The sequence below is a fragment of the Halyomorpha halys genome, unplaced genomic scaffold (assembly GCF_000696795.3).
Source record: "Halyomorpha halys isolate HHAL.00 unplaced genomic scaffold, Hhal_1.1 Scaffold571.1, whole genome shotgun sequence".
Lineage (NCBI taxonomy): Eukaryota > Metazoa > Arthropoda > Insecta > Hemiptera > Pentatomidae > Halyomorpha > Halyomorpha halys.
Genome location: NW_027113281.1, coordinates 170060 through 191148, shown reverse-complemented (window position 1 = coordinate 191148; position 21089 = coordinate 170060). Strand labels below are relative to the sequence as shown.

The window sequence follows — 21089 nt, the reverse complement described above, 5'->3', positions numbered from 1 at the left end:
TATATAATTATACTAGGTGTCCTAGTATAAATATTCACCCACATAACTTCTAAAATTTTGATTTGATTATTTCGTGGCGACCCCTAGAAAGAAAACTCGGCACTTCTACTCTTGTTAGAATAGGGCTGTAGACTATATGATAATACATTGATGCAGATAAAATTATATACTATAAATTTTGCTAGAAAAAAATGAACACCAGAAAATACTTAACAATTATAAATTAAAAATAAATTTTTCTTTTATATACAAAATTATGCTAGGTGTCCCACTACAAATGTTCACCCACATAACCTTTGATTTGATTTGTGGTGTCTATCTTTAGAAGATAGTCAATGTTCTTATCTCCTACAATTCTTCTATAGCTCAACAAAATTCAATTTTATATAGATAATTAAAACTAATATGCTTTTTATGTTGAAGAGAAATTTTTCCTAGTGTCTCGTTTAAAATAAAGAAAGAAGTTATGTTCGCATTTTTATTATTACGAAATTTTAACTTTGGTATACTCGTTGAACAGGGCGAAATTATTCCATAAATTTTGAATCAATTGTAACAATCGATTATTACGATTTGCATAAAATCGATATTCTACACAATTTTTTTTTTACTTTATTTAGTTTATTCACAACTGTAAAAGTATTTTTACAAACAGCGAATGAGATGTAGAGAGAGAGAAAAAATAATAATAATAAAAATGTCATGAAGACATGAAGGTTAAGGGCATCCAATGATGCCTCTCCATTGAAATTGAAATTTAAAAATCAATTTAAGAGGTCCCTATTCCAGCTCCTTCGTAAACGTCGTCTCGTATCTGGTAAGTCTAGTGTCGATATTCCTTGAATTAGAGGGTTAGTATGTGTTGGAAGTGCTTCGTGAAACCGTTTATATAATGATTTAATGGTTGTTTGTACGTAGGGAGTTCGTAAGTCTGTGTAAGTTCTTGTTACTGATGTAGGGGGGAGCGCTACTTATCAATCCTATACAATAAACCAGTAATTTCAACTTTTTGTAATTTTATTGATTTATCTGCAACGATTGATTTCTAACAAGGTTTACCAAAATTAATTACCCTCCTGTCTAATGAATTATACTTAATTATAGTTACTGATATTGGTCAAGTATGTATAATTTAAACAGCCTAAATAATTAAATAATTGGTATTATTTAAACTCAGCAGTATTTAATTATTTTTAGTTTTGGAGGGCAATTTTCCACCTTTCATCCAGCGGTCTGTTGACCCACCTCTTCCTTGTAGAATACAAATTTTATAAGAAATAAGAAAATGGCTAAGTGATAGTGATGAAAACGAAAGAAACATATTTACAAGAAAAATCCAATGATGGGAATGAAATTCCAAAAGGTTAAGAAAAAATAAATTGTATGAAAATATTTGGGAGTACTTTTTGCAGCATTTTTAATAAAAGAAGACTATCCCTATATAGTTTAATACAGTTTGTGAAAATAACTTTTTTTGTATATAAAACTATCCATTTTGAATTATTGAAATTTGTTTATAAATCTGATCTGCTGTACTAAAATATATGCTGCACCTATTCTGAAGACTAATAGACTTTTGAGAACTAATGATTTGTTTAATTATTCATAAATAATGACTTAAGGATAAATTAATTATCTTAAACGATAGGTTAAGTTTTTAAAAGTTTTTATTTTAACGAAAGTTTAAAAAAAAGTCAGTCTACTACATAATTTTTTTAAAATATTTATATGTTTATAAAGATATTATTTTTTATATATATTATGGAAGATACAATTTTAATATGGGATATTATAAATGCTATTTAATTTAATTAAAGTGCTTGCCATTTATAAGAACTCTATTAAACGCATTTATTAGATTTAAATTGTAATGTTTGCCACCAACCCCTTTGAGGAATTTAGGAAATGCTTCTTGTAAAGTTTTCCAACCTTTTTAGTTGAATTGTATTCTCATCCGAATCAATTAAATTCTATACATTAACAATGGTATATGTGGAAGTTAATATCAGCCAACTAAAAATATTCGTGAATATTATTTAACATAATATATATTATAGTATAGAGTTACCTTAGATATTTATGTAGATGCGATACGTCCAATCTAAAAAACTGTTCTGGTTGAGCGGATTGCCAATAGCGAACCTACGCCTGACCTCGTCCTGGCATTCTTCTTTGATGAAGCTATTCCTTTGTCTCTTAGGATTAATATCACTTTCATATCATCATATCAGATCTTAGAAGTTTATTCTTCATTAAAATCAAATACATGAATTTCGCGCACTACAGCTTCATATTTTACTGATACATGTGCAAATGTATGTTGTCATGAAAGCTTTTAGTACAAGAGCCCAAGAGGAGAAAAAAGGCAGTTATCTCACCCCAATTTTTGATTACTTTAATGAAAACTACGTATAATTACTAGTCAAAATTTATGAGTCTGCCAAGTATAGGTAGGGGGAATAAAAAATGGCGGCTGTTTCAAAGCGATAAAAAAAACTAATTTTTCATTCGGAGCTCTATATCCCAAAAAGTAGGAACACCACAAGAAAACCTAAGAGAACCTCATTTAAAGAAGAGCAAATTTGCTAAAGTATGAGCCCTAATAGAGCTATTTACGTTCAATAGGTTTCGAGATATAGCTTTTTAAAAAGCAACATTTCATAGAAATGTTGTATGGGACGTACTGAAAGATCAGAAGTTAGAGAATTTATTTTGAAAAATCTATATCTTAAAAACCATTTGACGTACAGATGTCTATTAGCACTCAAATTAAAGCTAGTTTAATAAGCTATAAAGTATTTTATGATGTTTATCTTCGTAGGAGTAATAGTGTACATGAACTTTGCTAAAATAAATTGATTTATAGTTGTTCGGACAAATTTTTATTTGCCAAATTTATATTAATATGTGAATATCATAAAAACTACTACCCCTACGAAGATAAGTGTCATAAACTACTTTATAGTAAGTTAAGCTTCCTTTATTTTGAGTGTTGACAGACATATGTGCGTCTTATGGATAAAGAGATATATTTTTTTTCAAAAATCCAACATTTTATACGAACAATTAAAAACTAACATTTTCTGAGTTTATTTTGTCAAATATCATAAAAACTACTACTCCTACAAAGATAAACATAATGTACTATTTTGTAGTAAATTTGACTAGCTTTAATTTGAGCGCTGGCAAACATCTGTACATCCAATGGTTTCTGAAATGAAGTTTTTCATAAATCAAACTTATTGTCCGAACAACTATAAATCAATTTATTTTAGCAAATATCATGAACACTACTATTCCTGCGATGGTAAAGGTCATAAACTTCTTTATAGTCCATTAAACTTAAAAGTCTCCTACATTTTTGTTCCCCAAGTGGTGTCCCGTGAGCATTTAATTCGTGGAAGACGATTTGTACTAATCTTTTACTATTTTATTTCATTATTGTTTTATATAATTGGATGTGATGATGACAAAAATCTTTAAGATTACTTTCAATGAAATTTAAAATATAAATTGTAAATTGTAGCTCTCCTATCAATGGCTGAAGAATCCAAATTTCTTAAAAGATCTAAGATTTTCTTGCCTCGGCTCATGATTTAAAATAAGGAAAGCAGAAGGTGTCCAAGTGAGCGAAATGGTCACATAAAAAAAAATATCGTGCTATGAGACTAGGTACTAGTGAGAGAAATGGTCAGTTGATAGGAGGCCCGAGCAAAGCTGAATTGAGTTTAGGTGGGGGGGGGGGGATAAAATAGGAAGTAACTTAAACAAGTGGCAATTACATCAAAGAATTAACGGAAGGCAGACGAAGATATAAACAAAATAGAGGAAATGATATGAAAATATAGAAGTTTATTTCCCACCATGAGCAAAATGCTCAAGACAACACCTCTCTCGGGTTAACCAAACCACGTAAAGATAAACTTGAGAAACTTTCTTCAAAAAAATTTCTGAATCAAATTAAGCACAAACTTCTGCGCCTCTATAATCTTCTTCAAGCTCTCTACACACTCTTCTTTCAGAAGAATCAAAACAAATATTAGCTAAGTTAAACAGTCCGTGCGGTAAAAAGGAGGGGGAGGAAGGGCATCGACACCGATCTTCAAGGACACTGCCTCCACCACATATGAGCTCTGATACAGTGGTAAGGTATTCTGGAGTCCAGACTAGGGGTAAGTATTTGGCTTCAAGGCATAGCGGTAGGGATTTGGAGTCAAGGCTCAGCCCAGTTTCTGAAGTCCAATCTTAGCCAAGGATCTTGAACCAGCTCTGGCAAAGATCTAGAGTCCAACAACAGCCAAGGATCTGGAGTCGTCAGGATGTATCATCCCTTAGTCGAAGTCTTGGGTAAAAGTGGATGCGAACACTATTCTACAAACTGGTCCAAACATTGTCGCTGCTACATAACCTTATTCTGAAGTAAATTGGAAAAAAAATCCAAATTAAGTACAGTCACAATATTTTATAGGTCTAGATTTGAGATGACCTTGGTCTCGTAAGATTTACTCTGGTCTCGTTTTGAACTGGATTCTTCAATGATGGAAGTATTTTATTCTTCTTATTACTATTTATTTACTTACTACTTACTACTCTACTTATTTACTCGAAATCCGTTTTCACTTTACCTTTGCTATCTCTGGTTTGATAATTGGTCCAAGAAAAATAACTTTATTCACAATAAATTTAAATATTATATTTAGATTACATATATTATCCGCACTCTGAAGAACGCCTGTTAAAAAGTTATTGATGGTATTCCTTACTTATGTTACAGTACAAGTTAGTGTAACGGTGATAAGGTCCATTTTTGACAGGTTCTTCTATAAACCACCTACAGACGTGCCGGCGAGTGCCCATTAAATAGAAGCCTTAGGACCCTAACAATGGTCGTTTTGTTGTGGCGGCGGTGACGTAATCTGGCTTCCAGGAACACCTTCCAGCCGGACCTCCAGCCTCTTCCACAATATTTATCTCAACGTTCATTGGAGCTTTTATCCAAGAAAAATCTGATAATAGTCTCCATCTTTAAATAAATAAAGATCGATGGCGTTATACTTGCAATTTGGTATTGTAAGTTATTCAGCTATCATTTAGAGGTCCAAATAGTGTTTTTTTTATTTTGTTTTTTATTATCAAGAAGATGGCTAGGGAGGAGAAAGATGTATAAAGCTCCTAAAACTGGCTTCCTCATTTTGATGATTACTATTTCCAGCATTTCAACTGAACCCCTCCCACTGACAAGTATACACTGTCCTCAATAAACGAGTTTAGGGGCAGTGAAAAATCGGTCAACGCCCATGGATCATGTTGGCAGCCCATCTAGAATTTGTATCATTAAAAAACACTAAATAAAGGTCTAGATGTGACACTTCCTCTCGTTCCTCCACTCCTTTTGAAGAAGAAATAAATAGAAGTAATTATTATATTTCTTCTATGGACAAAAGATAAAATAAAATAAAACTAATTTTGTTTCTTCATGATGGAAAACATTTTATTACTCGTTAAACTACCTCATACTGAACAACTTCACATTTTAATATATTCCTCACACCCCTGCTGATCCGCTAGTAGATGGCTTAACTTCATTTGAGCCTGCGATGGCCTAACACGTTGGGCAGTGTCATGTCCTGAATGGAGAAGGTTCGATTCATACCTGGGACAGTTAGAATTTATTTCTTGGAGGTACAGAGAAATAAATCTTGACACTCCCACTCTGGTTAGTAAGAGATAAAAAGGACCATTAGATTCCTTAACACCCCCCCCCTAACAGTTACCAGATCCAGTTGCATTTCATCTAAACAAGAGATCATTTAAGCGACTATTATCAAGTCTATTCGGACAAATGGAGTGGAACTTTGGGACACCACAAACCATCAATTTTTTTTCCTAATCAATTCGTATACTCTAAAATCCCTCCTGCTTCTTGTAATGTCACAAATAAAATTGTTTAAAATAATTTTTAGTGTGCCATATTTCAGATTTGATGTGAAATTGATATTTACCCTTTTATTAAAAACTCCATACCCACTCCATTGTTGCTAAGCTTGCTTCCCAATCATTTCTGATAACCCTTCAAGATGACTGAATAGAATATGAACTCAGCATCTTACATATAATAGTCATGAGTGTACTACTAATGGTAATCTAATGAGTAGTTATCACAAATCAGTTTCATGTCTCATTAATCAGGCAGCACACTTGCACGCTGTATCTGGATTATATTTGTTGATTGCAAGAATTGAATTTAAAAAAACATTATTTACTTCAATTAATCTTTCTGAAAAGATCAAAATGCTTATCAAAGGCTGATGCCATATTACTCTAATTCTTTTGTATTAAAATCAATTGGTTATTTTAACTTATATATTTTAAACATACATGACATATATATTTTAAGCATAGATAAATAAATCCAGCACCATCTGAAAGATGACTAACTGCACCCAATGCATACCTAACCACCCAATAACATTTCTTATAGTGTGTACTTAGTAGAAAGGAAATCATCCTATCGGGTTCAAATTAATTACCTTTTTGAAATACATGCATCCACAAGATCCAGAAAATATTATTTTGATTTACTGTAATTTTACAGTTTTTAATAAAAGGAAGATGGTCCAAGTGAGATCAAAATAACTCTAATAGTAAATAAATTATTTATTTTGAGCCAAAATTACACTCCACTTTTCAGGGCTTTCAAAATGAAGGAAAGCCTAAGAATGAGATAGCTTTTAGTGTATATATAGTGTATGTTTTTAGTGTATAATAGTTTTTAGTGTATCAAATGTCATTATCACCTTTCATTATTTAGTCATAATTTCTGTTACAGATTAGTGAAGAAGTTGCTAGGAAAAAGGCTGACTATCAAAAGCATTTAGATTTTTATAGGCTAATGAGAGCTAGATTTGAGGAATATTATGTAAAATGTAAGTACCCAAATATTTATTGTATTATTAGTTATTTATACCTTTATTATCATTTCTGTATATTATTTTTAATTAGCTGACCCAGCAATGCTTCTCTATTACTAGACTTGAGCATATATTTAGATTAAATGAATACAATTATTATATTTAGTTAAAATTAAATATTCATATACAAAGGTACTTTCTTATGTTTATGTTTTGATTAGTAAATTTTAATTACTTTTTTTTTATCAAATTTTAAGTTCATTGGAATACTCTTAGATTTACAGTGTTTATGGTAATTTTATTTGGCATATATACAAACAAAACTCTTGATTTTCTTAACCTGGAATATTTGCTTGTAAGTCTCAATTATCATATTGGTATCAACAAACAAATTCATTTGAAAGCATGTCATTTTCAATAAGAATAATCCTGAGTAAAAGAGCTACAAAATGAAATTTTTGTCACAGGAAATTTAAATGGTTGGATCTGCAACACCTGCAAATGCAGCCAGCCTCAAGTATCAGAACAAACACTACTTATTATCAGATTTGCTACTATTTCAGTTTTATTAATAACTTAGTAGTCAATAAAGTTTACATCTTCATTTTCAGCTGGGCGTGGAGGTAGGAAATTAGATGATGTACGGGATAAATACCAACGAGCCTGTAGAAAGCTGCACCTTGTTCATAATGAATATGTTCTTCTTCTGTCTGAAGCAGAACAAGTGCAAAGAGACGTGAAGACCTGCCTGTTACCTGCCCTTTACCATCAGCACCAGGCTACCCTTTGTTCTTTTGTAATTAACTGGTATAAAAATCTTCAATTTATTTGTACATTTTAACCTATTTAGTATTTAATACTACGTTAAAAATAAAAAATATTAACAAGGGAGATGGTCTGTGCCATGGTAAAGAATAATGAATAATTTAAAAATAAATTTTAGAATGCTAATTAATTTTTATTTATTCATACCTGGATGCTACCAGGACCATCTTCCACTTGTTTATGAGATCAATTATTAAGTATATAATAAAAATATAAATAGTGTTAATACAATGAGTAAATAAAAAACCATTGACTTTTAAATTAAATGTTTCAAATGATGTTTAAGAATCTAATGAGTCTTTAAACTACGTATCATATTTGGATTCACCTTTATGCAAATTATGCTGAATATAACAACTCTTAATATCATGGCATCCATTTTCTAAACTATATGTACTAGGATCTGAGGAATAAAATCATAAGAATATTCTATATTATGGTCAATTGATTAATGATTTACTTTGAAAAGATAAACAAAAATAAAATCAATTTTTCTTTAATAATTAATTATTGATAATAGCTATGTATATATTTTTAAATTCATTGATGTAACATTCACTGTCATGCCAATAATATTGAGTCAATTATGATAATACCAGCCATTTTTTTTGTTTATTTCTACTATAAAATCAATAAATGTTTTGTTTTAGTGTTTTTGGTTCTAGTTCTATACAGAAGCTTGCAGACCCATGTTTATATACAATTTTTTATACTAGATCAAATTTTAGAAAATATAGAAAAGCCAACTACTTTGTGAATATACGATATGTACATATAAATATACATCTGCTATGAATCTCTACAAATGTTTGTCCAGTAGAATACTGATTTCAGGCTAAGTGGGAAGCCAATAAATTTTCAAAAACATTGACTAATCTTCTAGGATAAAAATAATGAATAATTAAAAAATATTAACTTTTTTGGAAAATAAATAAGTAAAAGTCTGTGTTTTTAAATTAAAAAACTTTTAGCTTAAAAAACTGCAAAACAGTTTTGTGTACTGTCCCTATATTATATATTCACACCTGACACTATCCATTGTGGTACTATACTCTCCTATGAATCTATATTTTGGGAAATGAAAAAAATCTGTACTTAAACCACTTGATGCACTGATGTCTATAATACTGTCGCATATTATTTTAGTTTTGTTTTCACATTATAATTTTTCCCTTGGATTTGAAAACAATATTGTATTATTGCTTCAGTGTGTGTTTACATGACTGCAATTGAAATGTCAGTTTTTGTAGCTGATCAAATTCATTAGTTTATTGAAAATTATACTCAAAGTCAGTTACAAATTTCCAGCATAACATAGCAAAATAGATTAAAGAAAACTTGAGAGAAATTGAACCCCCAACATTGAGTCCCAGAACAGTCTTGAAAGGAATTGAAAACTTGGAGTTGAATATTTTTGATACATTGTACATGCATGATACATGATATTTATATATAGGTCTTTATTGATAATATCGACTTTTCAATCATTGGGAAATATTCTGATATAATTATTGTTTAATTTTGCATGTTTTTAATTGATCCGTATAATCTTTTAGGCGGAACATTTTGAAAGAATTATCTGTTCAGTGGAACTATGCCTCAAAAGAATTTGTGGACATATTTAGCAGAACTGAAACCCATGTAGATACAATACTTCCTGGAAATGAGTATGTGGACTTCCTGCAGAAACAAATGTGAGAATTATTATGCATTAATTAATTAGTTTAAATTATTAAGTTTGGAAGGATTTGAACAAAGAAATTAAAATTAAATTCATCTACTTACTTAAACCTTTTTTTATCTTGTTCTCTCTTTTTTTTTTCTTTTTTTTATAAAGTTTTGTGTATCCCGAAAGTCCTTCCAAATTGATTTATAGGATTGAAAATTTTTTTAGTGAATTTATTAGTTAGTATATGTTAGATTGCCTTTCAGAAGACATAACTTGTTTTCTTCCTTCCTCATCATTTTTATTTTTGTGGCAATTTTGAAGATCTTGTATAACTCTACATCCCCTCCAAATGGAATCAGAGTCTTAAAAATTTCTAATAAAAGTACGTTTTGGGAGTCGAAGATAAAATAATGTGCAAAGTATGTTTATCGACTCAATGTATTAAAGTTTATTTTAAAAGACTATTTAGGTCATTTTGTTAGAGAAATCAAAATAAATGTTTAACAAATATTGTCAAATTTTCAGTTTTAGAATTATTTTTCTAAACCAAGTTAGTAGCTAAAAAAATAACTTTATAATAATTTTAATAATAGCAATCAACTATTAATATTAAACAATTAACTGATAAGTTAATTACAATATTTTTTTCAGAGATGGTCATAGAGGAACCCCAGTAGAAGTTTCAGAGTTCTCATTTGACAATAGTCTTGTAGAGGATACAAGTGGGAAATTGCTAGCCAATACTTTGGCTGTTGACAATTTAACAGTTGAATGGGTAAGAGGCAAACTTGCCGAGGTTGAACCGAGACTTAGAGAAGCACAAGAACGACTATCTAATAAAAATTCTAGGCTGCAAGATCTCAGGTGAACATTTTTATTAATGATTACTATGTTTTGACATTGTAATAGCTTGATTAGATCATCTCTTTTCCGTATCAGAACCACTAATCCATCATTCAGGGATAGAACTTCCAGGTATGTTGTTTGTAAGCAGTTCATCCAATTTGCGCAGGTATAAAAGACTTTTCTGTGACCCATTCAGTTCTGATGTGATAATCATGCTGATTATCTATACTTAAAGTGTCTTACGTTTGAAATTCTTACTTTAATTTTGGAAACTAATTGGAGACTAATTACATTAGACTTGTGCCTTTAGCTGATGTGGACATGGTTTATTTAATTCACAATTTTCCAACAGGTGATCTCCAAGTTCCTTTTTTGATTACTCTTCTCATAATACTGCTCACTTTCATATCTATTGATAAGACAATGAAAACAACCATTTGTTCTCTTAGGAGTGAAGAGTGATAGAATTTTCTTTCCGTCTGAATACATATATTCGAGGGTTGATTGATGTGAATTCAATAAAAAAACATCTGTGTTCTACCTGTCACCACAAAAACACTTTCTAATGAATAATATTGTTCCTGGTTGCTATAACTTATGGTGTGAAAATGGTTTTCAAGCTGCCCACTTCCCTTCCATCTTATGGCTTCGTCACTAATAGTGATTTATTATAGTCATGTGATTTTTCAGCTGCAAAAATTGAAAATGTTATTTGGAATATAACTGCACACACTTGGTTAGGTATGAGTCCCTACACCGAATAGTGAGGTAAACAGTAAACTTTTGAGTGTAAAAAAAACTAAAGAGAATGTACATTAATGTATACGTATATGAGCGTATACACAACTTTTTCTAATAAATTCCAGACCTCTTCTTCTTTATCTTCCTCTTATGCCGTTACTAGGCGTCAAGGAGCTTCTATCTAGTGGATCCTCTCGTCTCGGTCCCTGCTACATTTGGTTAAGTGATTTTCCTCTGGTTTATATCTAATGCTCTGTATACATTCCTCATAAGTTACTCTAAGACGTTTTCATGGTCTCTTTCCTGTGGGTCAAGCTTCCTATATCTTTATGGGATCCATTTCCTCATTCAAATGGCAGACATGTTGAAACCACTTAAGCTGCCATCTTTCCAGAGTGGTTTTGAGTTCAGCAACTTCTTGCTGCTCTCTTATACTCTCATTTCTAAAGCAATCCCTCCGAGTTTTACTAATTGATCAATGTAGGAACCTCATTTCTGCTGCTGTTATATAATTGGTATGCCTGCCTAACATGGTCCAGCTTTTCCCCTGTAGATGAATGTAGGCAAGTAGACGGACTAACGCATGCATCTTGGTCTTCTTATCTACTTTGTGCTGACCGATGATACTAGCAGACCTCAATATTTACAAATAAATCCAGGGTTTATATAGAGGATTAGATACTGAGATAAAGATTATGCATTCAGTCAACAATTGTTTGTTCATGAGTAAGGATTTCAAAATTAACTTTAACATGTTTGGCGAATGTAGTGGATGTTAGAGAAAGCGATAGTGGTCATAAAAATTTGGAAACTTTGAGAAATATTTATCAAATAAATTTTTTTAAAGCGAATTTAAAATTTTATTTTATTGATTAGTTACAAGAACTGTCTGTATTTGATTTAACTTCTGCAGGGATATTAAACTAGTGGAAGTTTAATAGTTTTTCAAATTTCCATTCCATAAGTAATTGTTTGCGGTCTCATTATGTCATTAAGTCATAATCTACATTTTTCTGAAATTATCAGCTATCCAAAAAGGACTCTGTTTAATATTTGGAAAATACTAGTAAAAAACTGAGCAGTTTTACCATTATTTGTTTTTTTTTTAATTTACAGATCATATTTTCAACAGTGGAGGTATAAAAGAAATTAAATAATATGAAAAAAATGTCAATAAAAATTTTTTAAGCAAGTTAAACCAATGATGGATGGATTAAACATCTCTGAACCTATATGACACACAATTCCATAATGTAAGGAAAAAAAGGTTTTTATCTGGATTGACAGCATATTAATGAAGATTTCTGAAATCTCGGTAGGAGTCACAGGCTACAAGCAGTTATTAGGAACATAAGATTAACATTAGTATCAATGTTTTTGACCAACCAAGAGGAACTTTACCAGTACCACCTAATGAGCATTTACCATTGAAAATTAAGTGGGAAATGTTCTATGAAATAAGAAAGAGCACATAATCAAAGACTGCTGAGTTTTCCCCATGTAGTTTCTTGATATTCCAAATATTAAACAGAGTTTTTCTCAGAATGCTGATATGTTTGGGAAATGTAACATGTAGACATGGCTGCAGACATTAAAGAGCTCTGAAAAAGTATCAGTAAATCTAGGTGGATCTTGCTACTAATCAATAAGAGAAAAGTCTTAATCCTCTTAATTGAAAAAGAAATTCTTTCAATACACTTTTATAAATGTCAAAAATATTTACTATTCACAGAAAAACTTAGACAATTATTTATTTATGATCAGTTTCCTTTTACCATTAAGGTGTTTTATCTCTTACAGATGTCATTGGTCCCTATGGGAAACCTGTCCATAAGAAAGTAGTGGGGAGAGGATCTTAACTGAAGTGACTCCCCTTTAAAATTAATAACTTTTATTTTATGTTGTACTTCACATTTGACTAATGCATATTTATGACTCATTTATACATTTACTTATATTGTATAGACAGGTTTTATGATCTTAACACCAATATGTTATTTTGCAGTGAAGTAGCCATGGCAGAATTGAAATGTGAAGAAAAGAAACTCGGTCGGCAGTTAGAAGTGATAAAGAAAGCCTTAACAGACCTAGGCTGTGAGGAGGTACCTCCTGGCTGTGATATCCCTATTGAATCTTCCCTTGATACAAATCATGAAAACCAGGCATGTTTCCTATCCAAGTCTCTTCTTGATCTTGTTTGTGTGCATGCTTTATTTGTAATTAGAAACCCTTGTTTTAACATTTGTGAAGTATAAAATATTATTTGACAGAAATTAAAGCTATTGGTAATTAATTATCTGATATTTATGGAATTAATTATAATTAATGGTAATTAGTTATAATTAATTGAGGAAATGAAGAAAGACTACTTTATAGTTAATAATTATCGTTTTCAAGATCGACCTCTCTAACACTCAAGGATTAAAATCTAGGTTTTTTAACCAATACTTTGCACTTTTTTTCTAAAAGCTGATTGTTTAAAATTTTTAGTAATACCAAATTCCAGTAATGTCAAATAATTTTTTTTTTTTACATGTTGTATGTATCCCAATCATTTCCCTTATTATGTCTCTGCTGTAATTTAATTTATTAAAACTCTGTTTAATTATTTGACATAAGTTCTGTTATTTGTTAAATTAGTATGACATACTTGTATTATTTTTAGAGAGGTATTATTTACTGGTGATTAATACTTTAATAAATTTTCATCCATTTTCCTGCTTCATTTTTCTTCTAAATCATACTTTTAATGGTTTAAAAACCTATTAACTCATCTTCAAACCAAATATTACATTTCTATTATATCATGCTCCAGTTGTTCCTCTAGAACAGTTCTTCACTTTTTTAGAGTGAAGAAAAAATTGCTTTCCCTTAGGTCTAAAAATAAATGAGCATGCAATTATAAAATATAGCAAGAGCACAAAATGTTTGTTTCTGAAGGGATGGAAAGGAAAATAATTGTAATAATGTTAATCCATTTATAATATTTATTTGGGTCGGTTTTATAAAATTTTTGTAATATCAAAATCCATAAGTAGTTTCTTTCCTTGATGTTTGGAAATGCCTTAAAAACTTCTATTTCACTATTCGTTCTTTAGTTTAATTTTTAGCTTATTTCAGAAATATAACTATCAGAGAGATTTCATCAAATTTAAGAAATACAACTTAAAGGTTAAACAGAATTTGATTTTGTATTAAAATTCATTTTTGCTAGTGATACAATTAAACTGTTAGATGTTAATCCAGATCAATGTATTCTTAATTTATGTTTTTAAGCAAAAATAAGTTTTAATACAAAATTAAACTCTTTTTATTATCCATTTTATCAATGATTATATTTTTGAGTTATGTTATTATAACGTTGAGGATGTAATATATCCTTGAATATTCTAAGTTCATAAAACTCTATTGCTTCATTAGTTTAATTTTTAGAGTTTTATGAACTTAAAATATTCAACAACATATTAAATCCTCAACTTTATAATAACATTACTCAAAAATCTATTTATTGAGAAAATGGATTATAAAAGATTTTTATTTTGTATTAAAACTCATTTAGTTTAAGTGGAGAAGATGGTCGAGAGTGCGGTCATTTAATCCTTCATTGTTATCTATCTGCTACTGTTTAATTCCATGGTTATTAATCAACTATTTTTTATTTTCAATTCATTGTTATGTATATTTCCAAATTTGTTAGTTTATTATTTCTTTTCAATTTTATGTTTCTCTGAATGATGGCTGTTATCTCTCTTGTTTTATAGACCTGATGAAGACCTGAAACTCAGGTTGAAATGTAGGCACAAATAAATAATTTTTTGTTTAATTGTGTTTTTTTTATTGACCGCACCCCCTCCCCTCTCCCTGACTATCTTCTCCACTTATTAATCTACGGTCAACTCTCTACACCTCATCTATCAGTTTAATTTTATATTACTAGCAAAAATAAGTTTTAATACAAAATCAAATTCTGTTTAACCGTAAAGTTATATTTCTGAAATATGACTAAACTTAAAGTTATATTATGTAATTGAATATATTGCATTGAAAGTATGTGTAAAAGTTGCTATTGAATATAAAGAAATTTTCAAAGTTAATAAATAGCAACAGAAGAAACATTATTTCTAGAAATATCGATCTGGAAGACTTGAGAATCAGTAGAAACTCTGTCTTGAAGACAAAAAATATACTGAATGATATTGTGAATACCACTCTATGAATGAATTTGTTTTTGAGAAAAGCTTCACCCAGGATCAAACAGCAAAAAAAAAAAGAAAAAAAAAAGAGCACTAACATTTGGAGGTATCTTGTAAAGTTCTGGTCAAAGGGTAGAAAGAAGTTTTGGCTATAATTAGGCATTAATTAATAGTTTTAATTTGTCAGTACCTTTTAAATTATCTATAGTATTTAAAAGAATTAAAATTAAGTAAGAAATATGTTGTAACATTAGTTATGGATAGATGCTTCTATAATCTTCACTGCATTTTTTTATCAAAAACTGCTTTAATTTTATTTTGATGATACTTTTCTAGATTGAGAATGTGATACCTGTAAGAAAGCCATCTCTTCCATCACCACCTCTTCAACCAACAACAAGTCTTGTGGATATTTTACGGAAACCATTTCGTCGCAAGTCTGTTCCCAGCTCACCTTTAGGATCAAGACATAATGTGTGTATAAGTTGGCATACAGGTTTTTAGAAAATATACTTTTTATACTCAGCATATATATGTTAACATCATAATAGCTCCTGGTTGACCTAGGTTTTTCAATGTAGACAAAAATTCATATTCAATTTTTTTTTTTTCAGAAAATCTATTTGCTAAAAATTATTACTTACACAATCCACAGCCTAAGAAAAATCTTGGCTTCCTCAATGAGCCTTCTCCAGTCACTACTTCATTGTTTATTGGACATGTAATAATACCTTTCTTATATTGATTCGCATCATCCCTTTGACTCATGTGTAAAATATAGTATTGTACATCTTAACAAATTCAACAAACAATCTCAAAAATAAATGAAAAAATAACAATTATTTATGACAAATTTAATAAATAGGCTAAGCAAATCTTATTTGAATTAACAACTATTTCATTATATGAGTGATAAATGTTTACCGTTTTTTATATATTATACATTATACATTATCTGCATTAAATTCCCTAGAAATCCCAGAAGATATTTTTGCACTTGCCTAACCTTTATTGACTTCTTCATGTTTTTATTAAATTTAAATAAATTACTAATGTTCACAGATAGGATCTACAAGAAGCCTAGTAGATGAAGATTGGTTTCATGGTGTACTTCCGAGAGAAGAAGTTGTAAGACTTCTGACAAAGGAAGGAGATTTTCTAGTTCGGGAAACAACAAGAAATGATGAGAACCAAACTGTTCTTTCAGTATGTTGGGGAGGACACAAACATTTCATTGTTCAGACCACAAATGAAGTAAGCCAAACCTAAATTAAAAAAAAAATCCTTTAGAGATTTATTCAAAGTTTTAATAAGTTCAAATTATTTCTATTTGATAGGGGCAATTTAGATTTGAAGGACCAGCCTTCGCAACCATCCAAGAATTGATTATGTATCAATATCAAAGTGGTCTTCCAGTTACCAGCAGAAGTGGAGCCATTCTTCGGCAGCCAATACCAAGAGAAAGGTGGGAGCTCAACAATGATGATGTCATCCTCCTTGATAAAATAGGAAGGGTAATTAGAAAACAGCTGATCCATAGTGTTAAATCTTTCTTTTTAAGCATTTATTTGTTTTTGTTGAAATAATCCACCTATGTCATCTTATCTAAATAAATTAGACCTGCAACATTCCTCGTGTGTTGGGAGTAATAGAGCTGTTTTAGCGTGATCTTATTTTTAAAATAATGAGTAGTATGTTAGAAAATGGATTATTTCGGACATACATATCATAGCTCTCTCGACATACTTCTGTTAATCATTGGGTCATTCTTCGCAAAATATAATATCCACTTTGATATTAGGTTTTTAAATTCAAATAAAAGCACATGAAAAGATTTTTAAAAGCACATGTTTCTACAAGGAGTCCAAAAAGAGTCTGTGCTATTCAAAAGTTAAGTAAATAAAAAATAAAAACTTACAAAGAAAATTATCTATTAACAATATAGGAAATATAGAAAATCATTTGCTAAAAAGTGAATTGTCTAAATGGCATTCAAAAAGTGTAGGAACCCTTTGTTCTTGAAAATACAAAGAGACGGGTGTGCACTACGGAGGAGGGTTATGATACAGTTCAGTTCATGGAATTTAAGTTGCGATGGAACACATTGCTCCACACCCACAGGCACAGAAAGTCCTTTGTTGACTAGAAAAGGTTTCCATTGGTATTGAAATGAACAAGGTTGCATTATAACACCTCCTTACTGTCTGTGCCTCTCTTAGTAATTTGAAGAAAAACTAATCCTCACCCTTTTTAATTCCATTTAGAAAATAGAATTTATAGTAAGTGATTTTTCCATTATGCCCATACTCTTAATAAATAAATAATTAATTTTCTTCATAGATTTTTGTTCTTTATTTATTGAACTTTTAAATAGCAATCATCTTTTTTGGACACCATGAATAGCTCTTTAATGAACTTTAACTTGCATCCATTAATTATATTTACTTTGATAGGAGCTGGTTCACAATTTGTTTTACTAAAGTTATTTATTTCAATTGTTATATTTAAAGATCTGATGATATTGAATGATATTGATAACAATGTCACAAAAATGAATTTCTTAATTATTATTAAAATACTAAATTATTTTTGTATAATAGTAATTCCCCCCTCCTCCTTCCCCTAAAAAAAGAAAAACAACAGCTAATGGGAAAAATGATTATCTAGAGAAATATACAATTTATCTATTTAGTAATAAATTACCAATTTCTCATTATTTCTCAATATATATTCAAGTAGAGTAAATCAAAAGTAATTGGGGAGTTCAGTACATTGGGTAAAAAGTTGTATTACTATTTTTTGTTATATATCAATTGTTTTTATAAATATAAATAACTTAATTTATAACTGGTTAATAGCAAAACATAATAATATTCTATTATTAATAGTTAAAATTCATTATAACTTTAAAAGTTCATTTTACAATTTTATACATGTGTTACTATTATTAATGATTATTTATTGTCTGTAACTGCATAGATACAATCCCTGACAACCAATAAATAATCAAAAATTAAAAACTTTTTATTAATATTTTATTTTAAGTTAAAAAAAAACTAAAATTTTAAGTTAAGAAACTACTGGACCATGGCTATATTTGACCTATTACCTTGTGATGTATGGGTGTATGTTTTGAAATATGGAGTGGTTGAAGAAGCATTAAAAGTATATAATATCTCAGAAAATTTTCAGAGAGCTTGTTGTGAAACTATTAAGAACCGTATGATCAAAATGCTTTATGATGTAGCTCAAGGCATCCCTAAAATGCAAATCAAATTAAAACAATCACCAATGGCTGATGATGGTTTGAGATACTCCATCATGCATACTATTATTTTTCTGAGGTATCTGTTGACCGAAATAAATGTGCTTTTCAGTATGGTCTGGAGATATTCCACTAATGAGAAAGCTTGGATTTTACTCTGTCCCTATCTCTTACCAGTGATTGAAGAATTCAGCAACCTTTTAAATTCATGTTTGAAACTAGAATTACGACGAAGAAAACTCAGGCTGTCTGCACAAAATATGAGAAGGCTACTGGACAAATATCATGATTTTACCAATAAGTTTCAGAACAATCTAGAAGAAATGTTAGCCAATTTTACTGGATGTGCTGATATTGAATTGAAAATTCTTGATACACTTTTATCTTGCCCTTCAATTAATTTTCAATTATGCCTGTCTCGTGAAATCAGTAACGGATGCTTATATAACATTTCTTCTTTTTTTGGACTTTATAACTTGAACCCATCATTTCAAGTACCCGATCTCTACAAGAAGAACTTGTCAATTTTAGACAAGAAGTTAACTGTTATAAAATTCTTGAGGGAATGTATCCAGTATGAAAACATTTCATTTTTGCAGTCGATTACCAATGATATTGCTGACCTAGAACTCTGCCTTGAAGTAGCTGATAATATTAATTATCAACTCATCCAGAATCTTTGTGACAGGTATGAAAACATTCAAGACACTCCATATTCACCCATTTTTCGTAATTGCAACATTGTTCAACAAGAAAATGATAGAATTTTCAATGAGCACTATCACAGATGTGTTACATACAACCAAGATATGACAGGCATGGTCATTTTTATAAACATCCCAAATCAGCCTTCTGAAAATCTTCCATTTATTTTAAACTCCTTCAGAGGAAAAAGAAAACCATTACTTGATGAAAGGATATTACAACTGGAAGGAAAGGAATGGTGTTTCCTTGATTTTCATTCTAAACTTAATAAACCCATCAGGCATGCTATTCAACTTTGTATGAATTATTGGCAAGGATTTAGTCCATCTGAGACCATAATTGATGTTATCTATGATCAGAATAATGAGTGTTGCATTTCTTCTAATAGTACCAAATACAATTGGGATGTCACTAATGACAGTGATGAAGAACATTGTGTCTAAATTATGGTTTCAGAGTTAACTGAAAAAATGTTTTTCATATATATTCTGAAAAATGTAAAGTTATTTTTGTTTTTAGGTGAATATTAGTTGTATGTTACTATAATTATGTTTGAAGCAAAAAACAAATGATTGGAAGTACTAGTCTTACTTGTAGACATTTCACATGTGGTTCATTAAGTGGAAAGACACATTTTTGTGACCTTCAATATCTCGGAACATAGATCCAAGTTTTAAATAGATAGAAGTTTTAAATTTATTTTTATCACTTTAAGAGCCATAAGTATTGTCTCTTAGCTCAAATTTATAAATATTTGCCTTTTTCTATTTTTAATCAAGCCTAAAACTCTTTTTCTCATTAATCTGATGGCACCAGAGTGGCCAATGTGACTTTGAGCTTTTACAATTGATAGTATGATTGATTTTATGGCATTGATCAATGGCTCATAGTTTTTAAATGTCTTCTAAAACAGATATGAGTAATCATTGTCTAATTAAAACAGTAGTTTGGTATGGAAGGAGTGAAAGTGGTTGTACCCTCACATATTTGTCCCATTAATCTGGCAGTGCCAGTCCACCATATAAAAGCGAATGGGGTAGAAATTTCAAGAGGAAAATCCAATAATTAATTGCTCTAACTACCTCTCTTTTCATCTCACCAAATTTTGCTAAGCAATTTCCATTAGCTTTGCTGTCAATGTTGAGTGAAGTGATAAAAGAAACGTTTACGATTTTATTGCCCCTATGCATCTAGCTCTCCACAACTTAACTCCTTTCAAGAATTATCAACAGCTTACCTCCAGAAGGATAAGTATTTTACTTTTTTTATTTTTTTGTTTATTCTTCCTCTGTTTTAGTAATAAACAACCCCTGAAATCTCAATCTACTTTCTTGAAGTATCTAGAGAAGTATTATCTTGGAATTTTTCATCAATCTGGCTTTTGAGTATTTGTGCACTCTTGATATTTTTTTTCATTTTTATTTTTTTTTAATCTTATGATGCCAAGCAGAGCCATCCTCTGAGTCAATGCCTGGCTATTTTACTGCCCCTCTGTGAGGTTTAGGAACCAAATGGGAGACACATAACTTAGCATACCTTCCACAACTCCTTTATCAATAATGATTATGGTTGGATACCTAAGGCCTCAGAATGGAACTTCGAGATGACTAAATCAATTCATTGCTTGGGCCACCCTACTGGTGTCACATCTAGGCCCATAGCTAACTTAACACCAGGGTAGGTTACCATGTTACTTGGACATAAGAAACTGCTCCTCTTTTAACACTCCCAGCAACTCATCGAAAACAAGCTTCCTTAGGACAGGACCAAGAACTGATCTCTGTTTACATCCCTTCTCTATTGAAGCTTCTACCCACCCTTAATCTTCAAGTGCCTTTCCTGGAGGTAGCTTCTCACGAGGGTGTATAAGTTGCTGGGAACACCATACCTCCGAAGCTGCTGAAGTACGGGTGGCCAACAAACACTGTCAAAAG

General features: G+C 30.4%; 1 protein-coding gene across 3 annotated transcripts in view; it reads left to right on the top strand.

Moving 5' to 3' along the window:
- Positions 1 to 21089, top strand: part of LOC106684336 (tyrosine-protein kinase Fer) — a 157784-nt gene that overhangs the window by 133707 nt on the left and 2988 nt on the right. For 2 of the 3 annotated variants that reach the window (XM_014426355.2, XM_014426354.2), the window contains 8 exons: positions 6830 to 6926; positions 7523 to 7718; positions 9293 to 9430; positions 10057 to 10269; positions 12998 to 13154; positions 15522 to 15659; positions 16248 to 16439; positions 16523 to 16699. In XM_014426355.2, the coding sequence (XP_014281841.1) occupies positions 6830 to 6926; positions 7523 to 7718; positions 9293 to 9430; positions 10057 to 10269; positions 12998 to 13154; positions 15522 to 15659; positions 16248 to 16439; positions 16523 to 16699 (1308 nt within the window). The remainder of the gene's footprint in view (positions 1 to 6829; positions 6927 to 7522; positions 7719 to 9292; positions 9431 to 10056; positions 10270 to 12997; positions 13155 to 15521; positions 15660 to 16247; positions 16440 to 16522; positions 16700 to 21089) is intronic. The other variant, XM_024360868.2, reaches the window with a different exon arrangement.